Source organism: Heptranchias perlo, chromosome 13 (genome assembly GCF_035084215.1).
Source record: "Heptranchias perlo isolate sHepPer1 chromosome 13, sHepPer1.hap1, whole genome shotgun sequence".
NCBI classification, from domain to species: Eukaryota; Metazoa; Chordata; class Chondrichthyes; order Hexanchiformes; family Hexanchidae; genus Heptranchias; species Heptranchias perlo.
Window position 1 is genome coordinate 23,412,455 of NC_090337.1, and position 14,554 is coordinate 23,427,008.

Here is a 14,554-nt window from a genome sequence, read left to right on the forward strand (position 1 = left end):
TGAGGGAAATTCTTGGAAGAATGCTTTTCAACCCTTTCAGCTCAGTTCTAATTGGGTTTAGATATTTAGTTCAAATCAATTTTCTGTGGAGGATGGAGAAGTTATCTAAATGATTCTGTAATTGTTCCAGGAACGAGGGACTTCAATTACGTGGCTAGACTGGAGAAGCTGGGGTGTTTGCCTTAGAGTAGAGAAGGTTGAGAGGAGATTTGATAGAAATGCTCAAAATCATGACTGGTTTAGATAAAGTAAATAAAGAGAAACTGTTCCGATTGGCAGAAGGGTCGAGAACTAGAGGACACGGATTTAAGGTGATTGGCAAAAGAACCAAAGGCGATGTGAGGAAATATTTTTTTATGCTGTGAATAGTTATGATCTGGAATGCGCTGCTTGAAAGGGTGGTGGATGCAGATTCAGTCGTGGCTTTCAAAAAGGAATTGGATAAAAATTTGCAGGGCTACAGGGAAAGAGCGGGGGATTGGGACTAACTGAATTGCTCTTGCAAAGAGCTGGCACAGGCTTGATTGGTCGAATGGCCTCCTTCTGTGCTGTTATGATTCAGGTAAAACAATAAATGGAGAACATTGAACCTCTGTGATAGTAGAATGTTGGTACTGATGCTTGCTGCTGATCTAGTAACTTTTTTTCTTTTTTCAGGTATCTAAACTTCATCACAATCCCAAAATGGATAGTGCTAGATCAGTCATTTCTAACTTGGTAAGAAATTACTCTTTTAATGTCCTGTTTTGTTGCATGGTGAAACAGTTGGTCTCATTTTAATGGCCTGGGAGTAGTGCAGTTTGATTCAAACGGTCACTTAAGTTTTTTTGAAGGTGAGGTGGTATTTCATATTGTGATATTGATGTTGCAAATTGGACTATATCACAAGTCTTTTATACATGACGTGTCTCTTGATTTGAGCCCCATGAGATCGATCGTGGGGTGGGGAGCGGGGGTGGTGGTGAGTTGGAGGATCTCACGTTTGCATGGTGTTCTCATTGAACTTGTGTTATCTATACATCAGTAGACAAAAGATTTTTCTTTTTCTTCTACAGTTAGTCAGTTGAGCTAGCCACTTGTTTAAAATCTACTTAAGTTCATTAATTTTGCACATGCATATAGTTTTTAAAATGTCCATTATTGTTGCGAGTATTGCAGCCATCAAGAGTAACATTGCTTTTTTTTTCTTTTAGTTTGGAGGTGAGCCAAGATCATACACTCGTTTCAGTCTAACACGCCAAACAGATGGGGATGGCAGCAGAGTTGAGATGAAACTAGCAGAGACTGAGAATGATGAGATGGGCGATGCAATGGCAGATGGCATGGAGACTCACATAGAGAAACCTCACAATAACTGGAAAAGCATGTGCTTTTTGATGACTGCTATATTGCTCCTCTTTCTAATAGGTAAGAATGACCCTTTTCTGTCTGACTCATACAATTTTCATCCTTTTCTCTGTTCGTCACAGAAATCTGGAGGGGTGGGGAGGAGTTGTGCTTTAGTGATGCTGTGGTTATGTTAGGTCAAAGTCAATTTTTATATCTACATTGAAGTTTGTGATTGGTGATTTCCTACCTGCAAAATTGGATTGATGGTAAACCTTAATGCAGTTATAATGTTTTGAATTGCACTAAACTTTTTTTTACTGGATACTTAACTAACGGTCCAATTAAATTGCATTGAAGCAATTGTAGCTATCAGTCTTCTGAGATGTCAACTCCAGTAGTGTTTTGCTGGGGCTCTGCTGCGTACTTTATTTCTGTAATTTAAAAAAAAAATGAAATAATGCAGTTGTCTGATCTCTGCAATGTCCAGTCACTTTGTAGTTGTTAAATTTCAAGCCATAACCCTATCTCAGACCCTTAGGGGAAATAATGCAGTTCTTAATGTGAGCTTGTCATGCAACCACTTTACAGAAGTGAAACTTGTTGATCCATTAGTCTTGTACTCTTCACATTTTCCCCAAAAGCTCTAATAGTGGACTTGGTACGGTAGAATTTTTTTGGAGCAACTGGTGTGGTCAATGTGCCTTTTGAACCCCCTTCTATCTCTGACCCTAGAATTATAGAATTTGCAGCACAGAAGAAGCCATTTCAGCCCATCACACCTCTCCGAGCTATTCACTTAGTCCACACCATTGCTTCTGTTTTGGGATGAAATGCCATATCTTTTCTTCCTCCCTCCCCCAACCCAATTGTTAAGCTGCCTGCGAATCCTCGAAAGGTGCTGGCAGTTCTCCATTCGTATTTGAATGAGGCCCAATCACAACAATCCTTCAGGCCTCCTGCCGACATCAAGCGTCCAAAATGAAAATCAACCCCTTAGTTGGACGGGTATGAGGTGGACGGTGACTTATGGTCCCTAGTGTCATGTGGCATTGTGGAGCAAGTGACTGCCTGGGGATGGGGTGAGAGTGAGAGGAAGAGTCAGGTAGACTACAAAAACGGCAGAGTGGTAGTGGGAATTCTATAGTCAGAGGAATAGATGGCCTTTTTTGTGCATGTGACTGTGTCCCAATTGGTATGTTGCCGCCTTGGTGCCAGGGTGAAGGACGTCACAGAATGGGTGGAAAAACATCTGGGAAGGGAGGACAAGCAGCCAAAAATCTTGGTCCATGTTAGAACCAATGACCTAGGTAGAAGCACATTTGAGGCCATGCAGAGGGAGTTTAAGGAGTAAAGTAGTAGATTGATAAGCACAACCCGCAGGGTAGTTGTAATCTGATTCCTGTGCCAAACGCTGATAGGTTAAGGAGAAGAAGATTAGGTAGCTCAGTCGGCTGGTGTAGGGTGGAAGGGTTCACATTCTTGGGGCATTGGCGTGAGTTGTGAAGCAAGGGAAGATTTTATGTAAGGGACAGCCTTTGGCAGAACTGAAACTGCATCAGTGCCTTTGCAGCAAGGGTAAAAAGGGAAGTGGGAGGGATGATTTAAACTAATAGGGTGGGGAGGAGTCTACGTTTGACTAGAGAGGGAATGCGGGATTAATAAAGCTGTTGAAACGTGAGCAGAAGGCTTAACTAAAATTTGATAATTTCTCACTATCGGAGGAGAAAGGTGGGGGGTGGGTGGGGTTAAGGCTGACATAGTGAGATAAATTCTCTTGTGGAATAGGTGATGGACATCAAAAAATTAATTTCAGAACCACAAAGAAATAATGGTCAACTTGTCAAAACGATTGAGTGTATATGCATATTAATGAATGTACATGCATTTATCACAAATTTGGAGTGTTAAAAGCATTAATATCTGGAGTGATGTAATATAGTAGCTATAATTAAGATGAGGCTTGGATTTGGACAGGGGATGCTTCCCTGGAGATGTGTAAGGTGGTGGTGGTGGGGGGGTTGGTAAAAGAGTGTTAGTGTTGAGAGGTCATTCATTTAAAGTAGTCACTGAGTGAGAAGAGTGCTTGGAAGTTTCTTTTTGTAGAGGATTGTTGGAGCATGAAATGCTTGGTCATAAGGAGTGGTTGAGAGACATTATTCATCCTTTTAATGGATAAATGTTTGAAGTAGAGGAAGCCACAGGGCTATGTGGAGAAAGCAAGGCAGTGGGATTAGTTTTGGATTGCTCAAGCAAAAAGCTGGCACAGACATGTTGAATGGAATGGTCTTCTGTGCTATAAATGTATAGGTCTATATTTTGAGTAATGCTGTGAACACTGAATTGTCATCAGTGTAACATTTGACTTATAGAATTTTAGATTTTTGTACAGGGTCCAACATTTCAAACATCTTGCATTTGTTCTGGCAAACTGACAATTTTGTTAATGCGTTTTATCTAATATGCATTTCAAAATGCACTTATTGGTAAACTGTTTTGGGTATTATACTGTTAAAACATTAATTGTATATTTCTGATTCTTCTGGCCTTTAGGGTTTCTAGTTGGTTACCTGGCATTTCGTGGTCGAGCACCAGGGAAGTCCCTTTCTGTGTCAGAAACAACACCAGATCCATTTATCTCAGAAGAAGATGATGATGATGATGATTATGTTGTGGATAAAGAGTTTTCATCACTCCATTTCAGTGATCTTAAGAAAATGCTACAGGATGTTCTGAATTCATCAAATCTGGTGCTTAACATTCGGTAAGCAGGCTATGATTATGTCCTGTAAGATACTTCCTGTTACAGGAAAGTTAAACTTGTCACTCAGCTCTGGTATCTGGCTAGAGTGTTTTAGCATTGCCCAATTTACATAATGTGTACAAGTGCTGCACAGTCACCACAAATCAGCAGCTCTAAATTCACTAAATGTAAGGGCTCAGATATTCATATTTATTTAGAAATTCTGATGACCATAGGAACAGGAGTAGGCCATTCAGCCCCTCGTGCCTGCTCCGCCATTTGATAAGATCATGGCTGATCTGTGATCTAGCTCCATATACCTGCCTTTGGCCCATATCCCTTAATACCTTTGGTTGCCAAAAAGCTATCTATCTCAGATTTAAACTTAGCAATTGAGCTAGTATCAATTGCCATTTGTGGAAGAGAGTTCCAAACTTCTACAACCCTTTGTGTGTAGAAATGTTTTCTAATCTCACTCCTAAAAGGTCTGGCTCTAATTTTTAGACTGTGCACCCTACTCCTAGAATCCCCAACCAGCGGAAATAGTTTCTCTCTATCCACCCTATCTGTTCCCCTTAATATCTTATAATCTTCGATCAGATCACCCTTTAACCTTCGAAACGCTAGAGAATACAACCCCAATTTGTGTAATCTCTCCTCGTAACTTAACCCTTGAAGTCCGGGTATCATTCTAGTAAACCTACGCTGCACTCTCTCCAAGGCCAATATGTCCTTGCGAAGGTGCGGTGCCCAGAACTGCTCACAGTACTCCAGGTGTGGTCTAACCAGGGTTTTGTATCGCTGCAGCATAACTTCTGCCCCCTTGTACTCTAGTCCTCTAGATATAAAGGCCAACATTCCATTTGCCTTCTTGATTATTTTCTGCACCTGTTCATGACACTTCAATGATCTATGTACCTGAACCCCCTAAGTCCCTTTGGACATCCACAGTTTTTAACTTTTTACCATTTAGAAAGTACCCTGTTCTATCCTTTTTTGATCCAAAGTGGATGACCTCACATTTGGATGATCAGCTCTCTCAATTCATTTTCCCTCTCCCCCATTTGTTGTCAAGCCATCTTCGTGATCTTCAGCATTGTGAATGGCTTCAGCTGACATGACTAATGGTTCCCTTTCTTTAGACACAGCCCCTCTTTCAAAACTGCTATCATCACCCCCTCAAGAAAAAACACACACACCCTCGGCCCATTTGTCCGTACCAACTACTGCTCCATCTCCAACCATTAACGGTGCTGTCTAAATGCAAGTTGTTAGTAATGGCAACTGCTGCTGACCAAATCTGTCTCTTATTTTATCAGCAAAGTTTCTCAGACCAGCAATCGTGAAACTGGATCCGAGGGAGACCTGACTATCACTCGGTATATCCGAGAACAGTTTTTGGAGAAGCTTGGCCAGCGCAATGTCTGGTTTGACACGCACTACGTAACTCTGCAGGTTAACAGGTTAGTGCTGTGGAAAGTGCACAATGAGCAACTGTGACTGAGTTTATTGCATAAGCTGAAGATGCTGCATGATAATTACAAACTTTATATAGCATGTAAAATAGTGTGATGTGCTTTTACCAAGAATTGTATGATCTTCACCTTCAGTATAGCTTGCTGGACAGAATGCTTGCTTTACAGCAATTTCAATTCCTGTTACTTTCAAATGTGAAGTATGCCATTTTTTTTGAACTTGAGTGGGAGATTGAATTATCAAAAAGCCTTTTTTTCCATCTATGATTCTCATGGGAAAAGATCTCTTGAAAATGCAGTTCTGTGTTTCAAATCATTTGCTGCAATTGTAAAGTGTAGGTTTTACAGATACTGCTATGTCTGAAGCACAATGGATTGTTGCTAGTCTGTCACAAGATAGGTCTGCTGTTGTTAAGTTAGCCAGGACAGGGGTCAGCATTTGCATTTACTTCCAAAAGTTAACCCGTTAACACCTATCAAATGTTGCATTCAGCAGCTAGGTCATAGAGCCTTGTAATAGCTTGTGACTGGGTGAGGTGCTATTAAATTCTTCAGATTTAAGGTAGGAAATGAAGCTGGTTTGACAATCCATATTTGTGAGCACTTAAGCTTTGGGGTTTTGAGAGGAGAGGAAAAAATTTAATTTGGATTGTTTGCAGCCAGTGGCAGCTGAGAGGTTTATGGTACACAAAGAACAGTCCACAGGAGGTGACAAGTCAGGAAATTAGCTTCAATTTTCCCCAATTTCACAAACTGAAAAGTGAAAAATGAACACCAAGTTAATCAGCATCTGAAAGAGTAAGAGAACTTAATGTTTTGGAGATGATCCTTCAGAAGAGGGAAATTGGCTGGAAAGATTATTCTTGTGCATAGGCTGAAGGAGTGCAGAATTCACCCAATATAATGGGGTAGAGATTCCAGCACAATTGGCCAAACCTGCACAAAAGTTCGGGGAATTTTAAACGTAAGTGGGTTATGCCAAAAACCACCTGCGTTTGTGTTTCCCGCAATCTTTTATGCTGGCTCAAAATTCATTTCGCTCAAATCAGGCCCTGGCCACGTGCCCCAGGTCAAAATTGCGAGTTTCCACCGATGGTGCAGGTTTGGGAAGGCTCTTAGTACCATAGAAAAGATACAGCACAGAAGGGAGCCATTCGGCCCATTGTGTCCGTGCTGGCTCGAAGAACAACCAGGTGCCCATTCTAATCCCACCAACCAGCACCCGGTCCGTAGCCGTGCAGGTCCAGGTACTTTTTAAAAGATTTGAGGGTCCCTGCCTCTACCACCAATTCGGGCAGTGAATTCCATACACCCACCACCCTCTGGGTAAAAAAGTTTTTCCTCATGTCCCCTCTAATCCTTCCGCTCTTCAAATTGCACCCCTTTTCTTAGGCGCACAGGCACTAGGAGGGATGTTTTCAAAGTTTCTTTTCACATCGAAAAATATTTAATTTACTAAGCAACTGACTAGCGTACACCAATGAAACTCTTAAATGGTTCAGTGTAGGTTTTTAAAGTCATTTTCAGTGATTTTAAATCCAGTTACACTCAGGTGAAAAACTAGACACCCTTAATAAAAATGCTTATTTTTGTTGAGAAACCCATTTTCAGCTGTATTAATAAAACTGCACCAGGTTACCACTCTTAAATACATCAAGGAAAACTTTTTAATGGAAACTGTGGGGGGAGAAAAACAATTGCCTTCTAGTATGCTACCCAACTGTGCTGGATCATGGAAGATTTTACGTTTGTGATTATGCAAATAAATTTTAGCAGAAACTTGAACTGTAACCTAACCAGAGCAATTTCAAGTGCATTTTGGTGCAATTTACCAATTATGCCCAAAGTGGAAACTCTACCACAATATTTCAGTTCTAAGTTGATTTTTGAAGAAGGTGTGTCTTCATTTGCCATTGTTTAGTGTTTGATTTGCCATAGATCACTTGTTAAGTAAAATATGCAATGTTGGTATCCTGTCTGATTTGATATTCTGTGTGCCCGTTATACCTGGTGCTGAACAAATGAGGCTCACCTTTGTCTTTTACTCTGCGTACCCATAACTAAAGTGTAGGGAGGCTAGACTCTGGATTAGGTATTCATCCACGTCATTAGGGGCCTGTGTATTGCACACCACGCTTTATATTTAGTGCAAAAAATGTCTTTTTTTGTGGCTCAAATAGCCTTGTGATTTGCTCATAATTTCAGGTAGGAAAAGCTACTAATGGCCATATTGTTTCTCTACCCCTGCCCCCCACCTCTATGCCTTGCCTATAACCCATCATATATAACCTAAAGATGCACAAAGTTAAATAACTCAAGTTCTGCATGCTTATCAATTCAGTTACCCATTGCATCTTGTCATACGTTCACCAGCCTTCACTTCTGCCGGCCTCCTTTTCTTTCTCAGCAGGCTGGTCCTCGTGTTTTGCTTCCTTATCAGAGCGCTTCCTCTTGCTCTTTGCTATCAGGTTATCTGTGCCGGTCTATTCTCGTTTTGCTTGTGACACTTTACTGCTGTATGTGCATGCATGCAGTGGCTGCTGCTAACCCACACTGCAAGTGTCCATGGGTGAATCCTACTGTTTCCATTTCCTGTGACTATAGCCTTGGGAGGTCAGTTCCTTTTGAAAGACAATTACTGCAAAGCATTCTCTATAAATGTACTTTAAAACAACCTTTTTTTTAAAAAAGCAACATGGCACATGGTTTCCATTATTTGATTGTGATCGTAATGCATAAAATGGCCAGCTTTGAAATGGGGTTTTATTAGTTTGGTCTTACAGTTGATCAATTAGAATACTGATCAGATTGCAAGATCCAAAGAATAGTATGAAGATTGAATCTGTAGTTGACCAATTTTAGTCACTGCATTCTTGTATTGATCTTATTAGTAAGGGCCATACATTGTTGTGAAGGGCCATATAGCTTTGTTCCATAAGCTGGAAGACTTTTTGGTTGTACTTTTGATAACTATTTTGTGCTTTAACAAATGGCGATGCCTGAACAGTAGCAATTTCCTTTCCAAGTCTTTTTTGGAAATGTCCTTGTCGTCTGCTGACAAACCTGTTTTATTCAGATTGTTTTGAATTTAATTTGGGTGCATAAAAGTTGTCTTAAATGGGGAAGCACTTAAGTACCACCTTTGTATGGTTTAACTTTTTACGTATTCAAGTGATTCTTTCTTTCACCTGGTTTTTGGCCAGATTAATTCCATTTGTATATTCCAGGTTCAGGGGCAGTTGTTTTTTTCCAGACTCTGTATGAGCGGCAGGTTCCCTAAAAGGCATTTAATGTACGAGTTGGGGTTTTTTTGGTGCTAGCCCACAAAATCCTAATATTTTTTTGAATTCAGTTTCTGAACTTGCCATGATGAGATTGAACTCACAACCTCTGAGATGCTGGCCCTGTACAAAAACCACTACACCACTGTACCCTAAACACAAGTTAATGGTAGCTAAAAAAATTTTTTACTGTCTTTCTTTCCATTTAGCAAATCTCCAAATAGAATCTGGATTGTTGACGGTGCAAAGGTTAAAGAGATAGAACTAGAAGAGAAAAATTCAAAGGTCTACTGTCCATACAGTGCAACTGGTAACTTCACAGTAAGGGTCAAACTTTTTCAAATCTTTATTTATGTGGGTTACTTAAATGTATTCCAGTAAATTTGCAGCTTACCCTAGGTTATTACTGATTTTTTAAAATGTAAACTAGCTAACTTGAATGCAGTATTTCTTCTACCATTTAAAATCCCCTAGTGAGATATTTTGCATAGCCATGTTTTTTGCTCAACATAAGAATTAGGAGCAGGAGTAGGCCATATGGCCCTTCGAACCTGCTCCGCCATTCAATAAGATCACGGCTGATCTTCGACCTCAACTCTATTTTCCTGCCCGATCTCCATATCCCTTGAGCTGAGATTCCTTTCTATAGTAAATATGTACATAGTGCTCTGTGTGTTAATTTTTGTAGTCCACGTAGGAATGTCAGATTTGTATGTTTGTTAAATGTTAATGGAAAAGTGATCATGCTTGTATATAAAAATTCACTTTTTTCCTATTTGCAAAACTTTGCATGAATAAATTGTATGGACTGTAGCTTCTTTTCCTGTGAAAGGGGATTCACTTATTTTTGTAGGCTAACGGTGTCCATCTTGGCTCAACAGTAGCACTCTTGTCTGAGTCAGTAGGTCATGGGTCAAGGCCCACTCCAAAGACTTGAGCACATAATCTAGACTGACACTTCAGTGCAGTACTGAGGGAGTGCTGCACTGTTGGAGGTGTTGTCTTTCGGTTATTGAACAGGCCTGTATGCCTTCTCAGGTGAACATAAAAAAATTCCATGAAGAACAAGGGGGTTCTCGTGGTGTCCTGGCCAACATTTATCCCTCAACCATCCCCATCCAAACATTATCTGGTCATTTATCTCATTGCTGTTTGTGAGACTGCAGTATGTCAATTGGCTGCCATGTTTTCCTACAACAGTGACTACACCTCACAATTAATTAATTGGCTGTGAAGTGCTTTGAGACACCCTGAGATCATGAAGGGCACTATAACAAATGAGTTTTTTTTCTGAAAATTGAGATTTTGCATACGTGTATGACAACACTGTTCCTTCAACATTCAATAAACTGACATGCTAATGTCTTTCTGTTTTTTTTTTCTTTTTTTTTCATTCTGTCTCTCATGCTCTCTCCTCACCTCTTCCCCTGCCTCCCCCCTGCACCCCTGCGGGGTGTGCACTCTCTATCTTCTTCAATGTTTTAACTTAGTATCTAAGTTTCATATCACCCAACATTTTTTATTATGAAGAGATTTGAAAGTCACTTATTGATTGCACAGGCTATGGGATAGGTTTTCCAGTTACTGAGATAGATGTGTATTCTATAGCACTTCTGGCTTCTTGAAGCAGGTATTTATTGAGGACTAGGAGGTAGCCTAGCCTGCCATTTGGGGAGGGGGGGGGGGGGAAAATGTATTGAATTATATAAGTTAAAAGTCAATGGAATATCTTGTCCATAAGTGGGCATGGTCGAGGTTGCTCTGGGGTATGTTTATAATGTATTCAAAATTTTATGTAGATTGCACGCTACATTGATAACTCAATATAAACATTTCCTATAGGAATTGTAATGTTAGCATGTCTGCACCTGTCATGTTTCCCTGTAATGCCAGTAGGTGGCATTCTAGATGAAATTCCATTATTAACATTTCCATTAACCTGTAATGGTTCTGCCACACTCCTCCATAGTTCCATCTGGCTGATCTAAAGTGGTTTTAAAAAAAAATTGATTAAAAAATTTCTAAAATTTCCTCTCTGGAATTTCCCCCTCCACCTTTTTTGTATTGGTGTTAAAATTTTGTGCACCCGCTGTACCCCCCAGCCCTACTCATTTTAATCTCTCAAACCCATGGGCTTTGTTGGACTGACCCAATGTTTTGAATAGGTGTCTCACTCCTATTTTCAAATGATTCACTTTATATTTGCAGAAATGTTCATTAATTCTAAAACATACTAAAATTATTTTTCTTTCCAATTATACTTTCAAAAATAGTCACTGTATTCATCAAACTTCCAATTATTACTACACTTATTAATACTACACAATTATTGATTCTTCACTACAGATATTGCAAATCAGTGGCATGACACATTCTTCCTTGCTATTGTCCCTGAAAATTCTGCCAACATTGAGAATCATAACAATTCTTTGCAAAATCAAGTCAGTAAGAGTTGAGCCAACAAGTGTAAAATTTGTGCCAGGGAAAGGGTGGTGGTTTGGGGGGTACAGGTGTAGTCCTGACACTGTTAATGCCTCAACTAATGTATTCCATACTCTCTTTCAGGGCAAACTGTTATATGGCAACTATGGAACTGAAGCAGATTTTAAGACTTTGAAAAGCATGAATGTGCCAGTCAATGGCAGTGTTGTCATTGTTCGTGCAGGAAAGATCAGTTTTGCTGAGAAGGTGTGTGTTCAGGAGAATATTCAATTAAACATAGTTAACTTCTTACAATTTTCTTTTTGCTGCCGGACTACAAATTAATTATTATTTTCAAAAGTTGTTTGTACCATTATAAGCCCACGGGTAGAATTCCAATTGCCAGAAGAATTCCTTGAAATAGAAAGATTTTTGATGTGACTTGACTTCAGTCAATTAAAATCTATGATCTGTTCTATTCTGTTTCTAAATAGAATTCTGTGGAGGGCAGAAAATGTGACTGTCTAATTTTATTCACTGGCCATTCTCTTTTGACTAATAACTGAAACCATGCAGTTAAAACCGTACCACATATACTAGTTGTATCAAATTCTGAATTAGGCCTTGGTAAAATCTTAAATGGCTACCATGCTGTGTCCTTTGCATTTCTATTCTAGACGCTTTGTGCCTTTTTAGATAAATTCTGCTGGTAGACTTCTGATTCCTTTGATGTATAAAATACTGTGTTGTACAGAATAGTGAAAATACATAACCAGTTTTAGTAGGGTTGGTGAGAGGAGAAGGAAAATCATGCCTATTTGGTGTGAAGGTCTTTACGTTGTCCTTCATGTTGATGACTCTTAGCAGCAACAACAATAACAACTTGCATTTAAAAAGCACCTGTAACGTAGTAGAATGTCCCAAGGCGCTTCATAGGAGCATTATTGACACCGAGCCAGGTAAGGTGATATTTGGACAGGTGATCAAAAGCTTGGTCAAAGAGGTAGGTTTTATGGAGCGCCTTAAGGGAGGAGAGCGAGGCAGAGAACTTTAGATGGGGAATTCCAGAGCTTAAGGCCTAGGCAGCTGAAGGCATGGCCGTCAATGGTGGAGCAATTTAAAATCGGGGCTGCGCAAGAGGCAAGAATTGGAGGAACGCAGAGATCTCGGAGGGTTGTAGGGCTGGAGGAGAATAGAGATAGGGAGGGGCAAAGCCACAGAGGGATTTGAAAACAAGGATGAGAATTTTAAAATCGAGGCGCTCCGGGCCATGTCGGTCAGCGAGCACAGGAGTAATGTGAGAACGGGACTTGGTGTGAGTTAGGATATGGGCAGCAGAGATTTGGATGAGCTGAAGTTTATGTAGGGTGGAAGATGAGAGGCCACATAGAAGAGCTTTGGAATAGTCGAGTCTATAGGTAACAGGCATGGATAAGGGTTTCGGCAGCAGTTGAGCTGATGCAAGGATGGAGACGGGATATGTTATAGGTGTAAGTAGACAGTCTTAGTGATGGAGCGGATATATGGTCGGGAGAGCAGCTCAGGGTCAGATAGAATGCCAAAGTAGCGAACGGTCTGGTTCAGCCTTAGACAGTAGCCAGGGAGAGGGATGGAGTCGGTGGCTTGAGAACGGAGTTTGCAGCAGGGACCAAAGACAATGGCTTCAGTCTTAGCACTATTTAGTTGGAGGAAATTTTTGCTCATCCAGTACTGGATGTCAGACAAGCAGTGTGACAAATGAGAGACAGTGGAGGTGTCGAGAAGGATGATGGTGAGGTAGAGCTGGGTATCATCCGCATACATGTGGAATCTGATGTGTTTTCAAGGTATAATTGTATCTAAGAAAACTCGTTGTGTTGAATAAGCAGATGGACTTTGTATAAAATGTTCTGCTTCACTTCCCTTTTTAACTGCTAACTTCCTACTGATCTTGTAATAGGGTTTAATTTTATATATAATCAGGTTTAAAAACTGGAAGAACTTATGTTGCAATCTATTTAAAAAGGAACAAGCAGAACTTAAGGCAATTTGTGAAGTAAAGTTGGTTGAAATGTAAGGAGTTTCTCTGCAGTACATGCTGAGAAGCTGGGAGATGCAAAACTGAGGTATTGCAGCACTAGCACTGGTGGTAGAGTGCAATAATAGTGTAACAAGTTTACATAGGCAGTTTCTAAATGTGGTTGTGGAAGTTTAAAATGGAAAAAGCTGATGCAAAAATATGACAAGTGTGACTCGGAAGGAAGGCTTTCTATATTTTTAATATAGTTATGGAAACTGCATTGCTGAACTTGTCAGCATTTAATGTGGTAATTTGTGTTTGGAAGTTTGTTAAAGGTCATATACAGTCAGCAAACTCTAATGATGCACTAAATTTTCTTATGCATTCCCTGCGTGCATCAGGGACACAGATCAGGATATTGTGCACCCCAACACATGATCTTTCCATCAATTTAATTTTTAAGAAGCTGAAAAATAACACTTCAGTGTTTTAAGCTGGGTACATATAGATGAGAACCAGTTTACAATGGTAGGGGGTGCCTGAGGGCACAAAAACATTGTGAATAGATCAGGGTATGAAACTGATGATCAAGAACAGGGAAATCATAGAAATTTACAGCACAGAAGGAGGCCATTCGGCCCATCACGTCCGTGCCAACCAAAAAAGAGCCATCCAGCCTAATCCCACTTTCTAGCTCTTGGTCTGTAGCCTTTTAGGTTGTGGCACTTCAAGTGCGTATACAAGTACTTTTTAAAAGTGATGAGGGTTTCTGCCTCTACTACCCTTTCAGGCAGTGAGTTCCAGACCCCCACCACCCTCTGGGTGAAAAGATTTCTCCTCAACACCTCTCTAATTCTTTTACCAATTACTTTAAATCTATGCCCCCTGGTTTTTGACTTTGCTGCTAAGAGAAACCGGTCCTTCCTATCCACATTCTAGGCCCCTGATAATTTTATATACCTCAATTAAATCTCCCCTCGGCCTCCTCTGTTCCATAGAAAACAACCCCAGCCTATCCCATCTTTACTCATAGCTAAAATTCTCCAGTCCTGGCAACATCCTCTTAAATCTCCTCTCTACCATCTCTAGTGACTAGAACTGTACACAGTACTCTAGCTGTGGCCCAATTATTGTTTTATACAGTACTAGCATAACCTCGCGTTATAGTCTGCCTCGGCTAATAAAGGAAAGTATCCTGTATGGTCGCCTTAATCACCTTATCTACCTGTCCTGCTATCTTCAGGGATCTGTGGACATGCACTCCAAGGTCCCTCTGTTCCTCTACACTTCTCTGTATCCTACCATTTAT

The 14,554-nt window shown here is 40.3% G+C and overlaps 1 protein-coding gene across 2 annotated transcripts in view; it reads left to right on the forward strand.

Moving 5' to 3' along the window:
* The window catches only part of LOC137331389 (transferrin receptor protein 1-like), a 43,646-nt gene that overhangs the window by 7,834 nt on the left and 21,258 nt on the right, over nucleotides 1-14,554 (forward strand). For both annotated transcript variants that reach the window (XR_010965448.1, XM_067995156.1), the window contains exons 2-7: nucleotides 658-717; nucleotides 1,194-1,407; nucleotides 3,880-4,090; nucleotides 5,389-5,532; nucleotides 9,035-9,146; nucleotides 11,391-11,513. Coding sequence is in view for 1 of the 2 variants with exons in the window: in XM_067995156.1 (XP_067851257.1) it covers nucleotides 658-717; nucleotides 1,194-1,407; nucleotides 3,880-4,090; nucleotides 5,389-5,532; nucleotides 9,035-9,146; nucleotides 11,391-11,513 (864 nt within the window). In the remaining variant the exon portion in view is untranslated. The remainder of the gene's footprint in view (nucleotides 1-657; nucleotides 718-1,193; nucleotides 1,408-3,879; nucleotides 4,091-5,388; nucleotides 5,533-9,034; nucleotides 9,147-11,390; nucleotides 11,514-14,554) is intronic.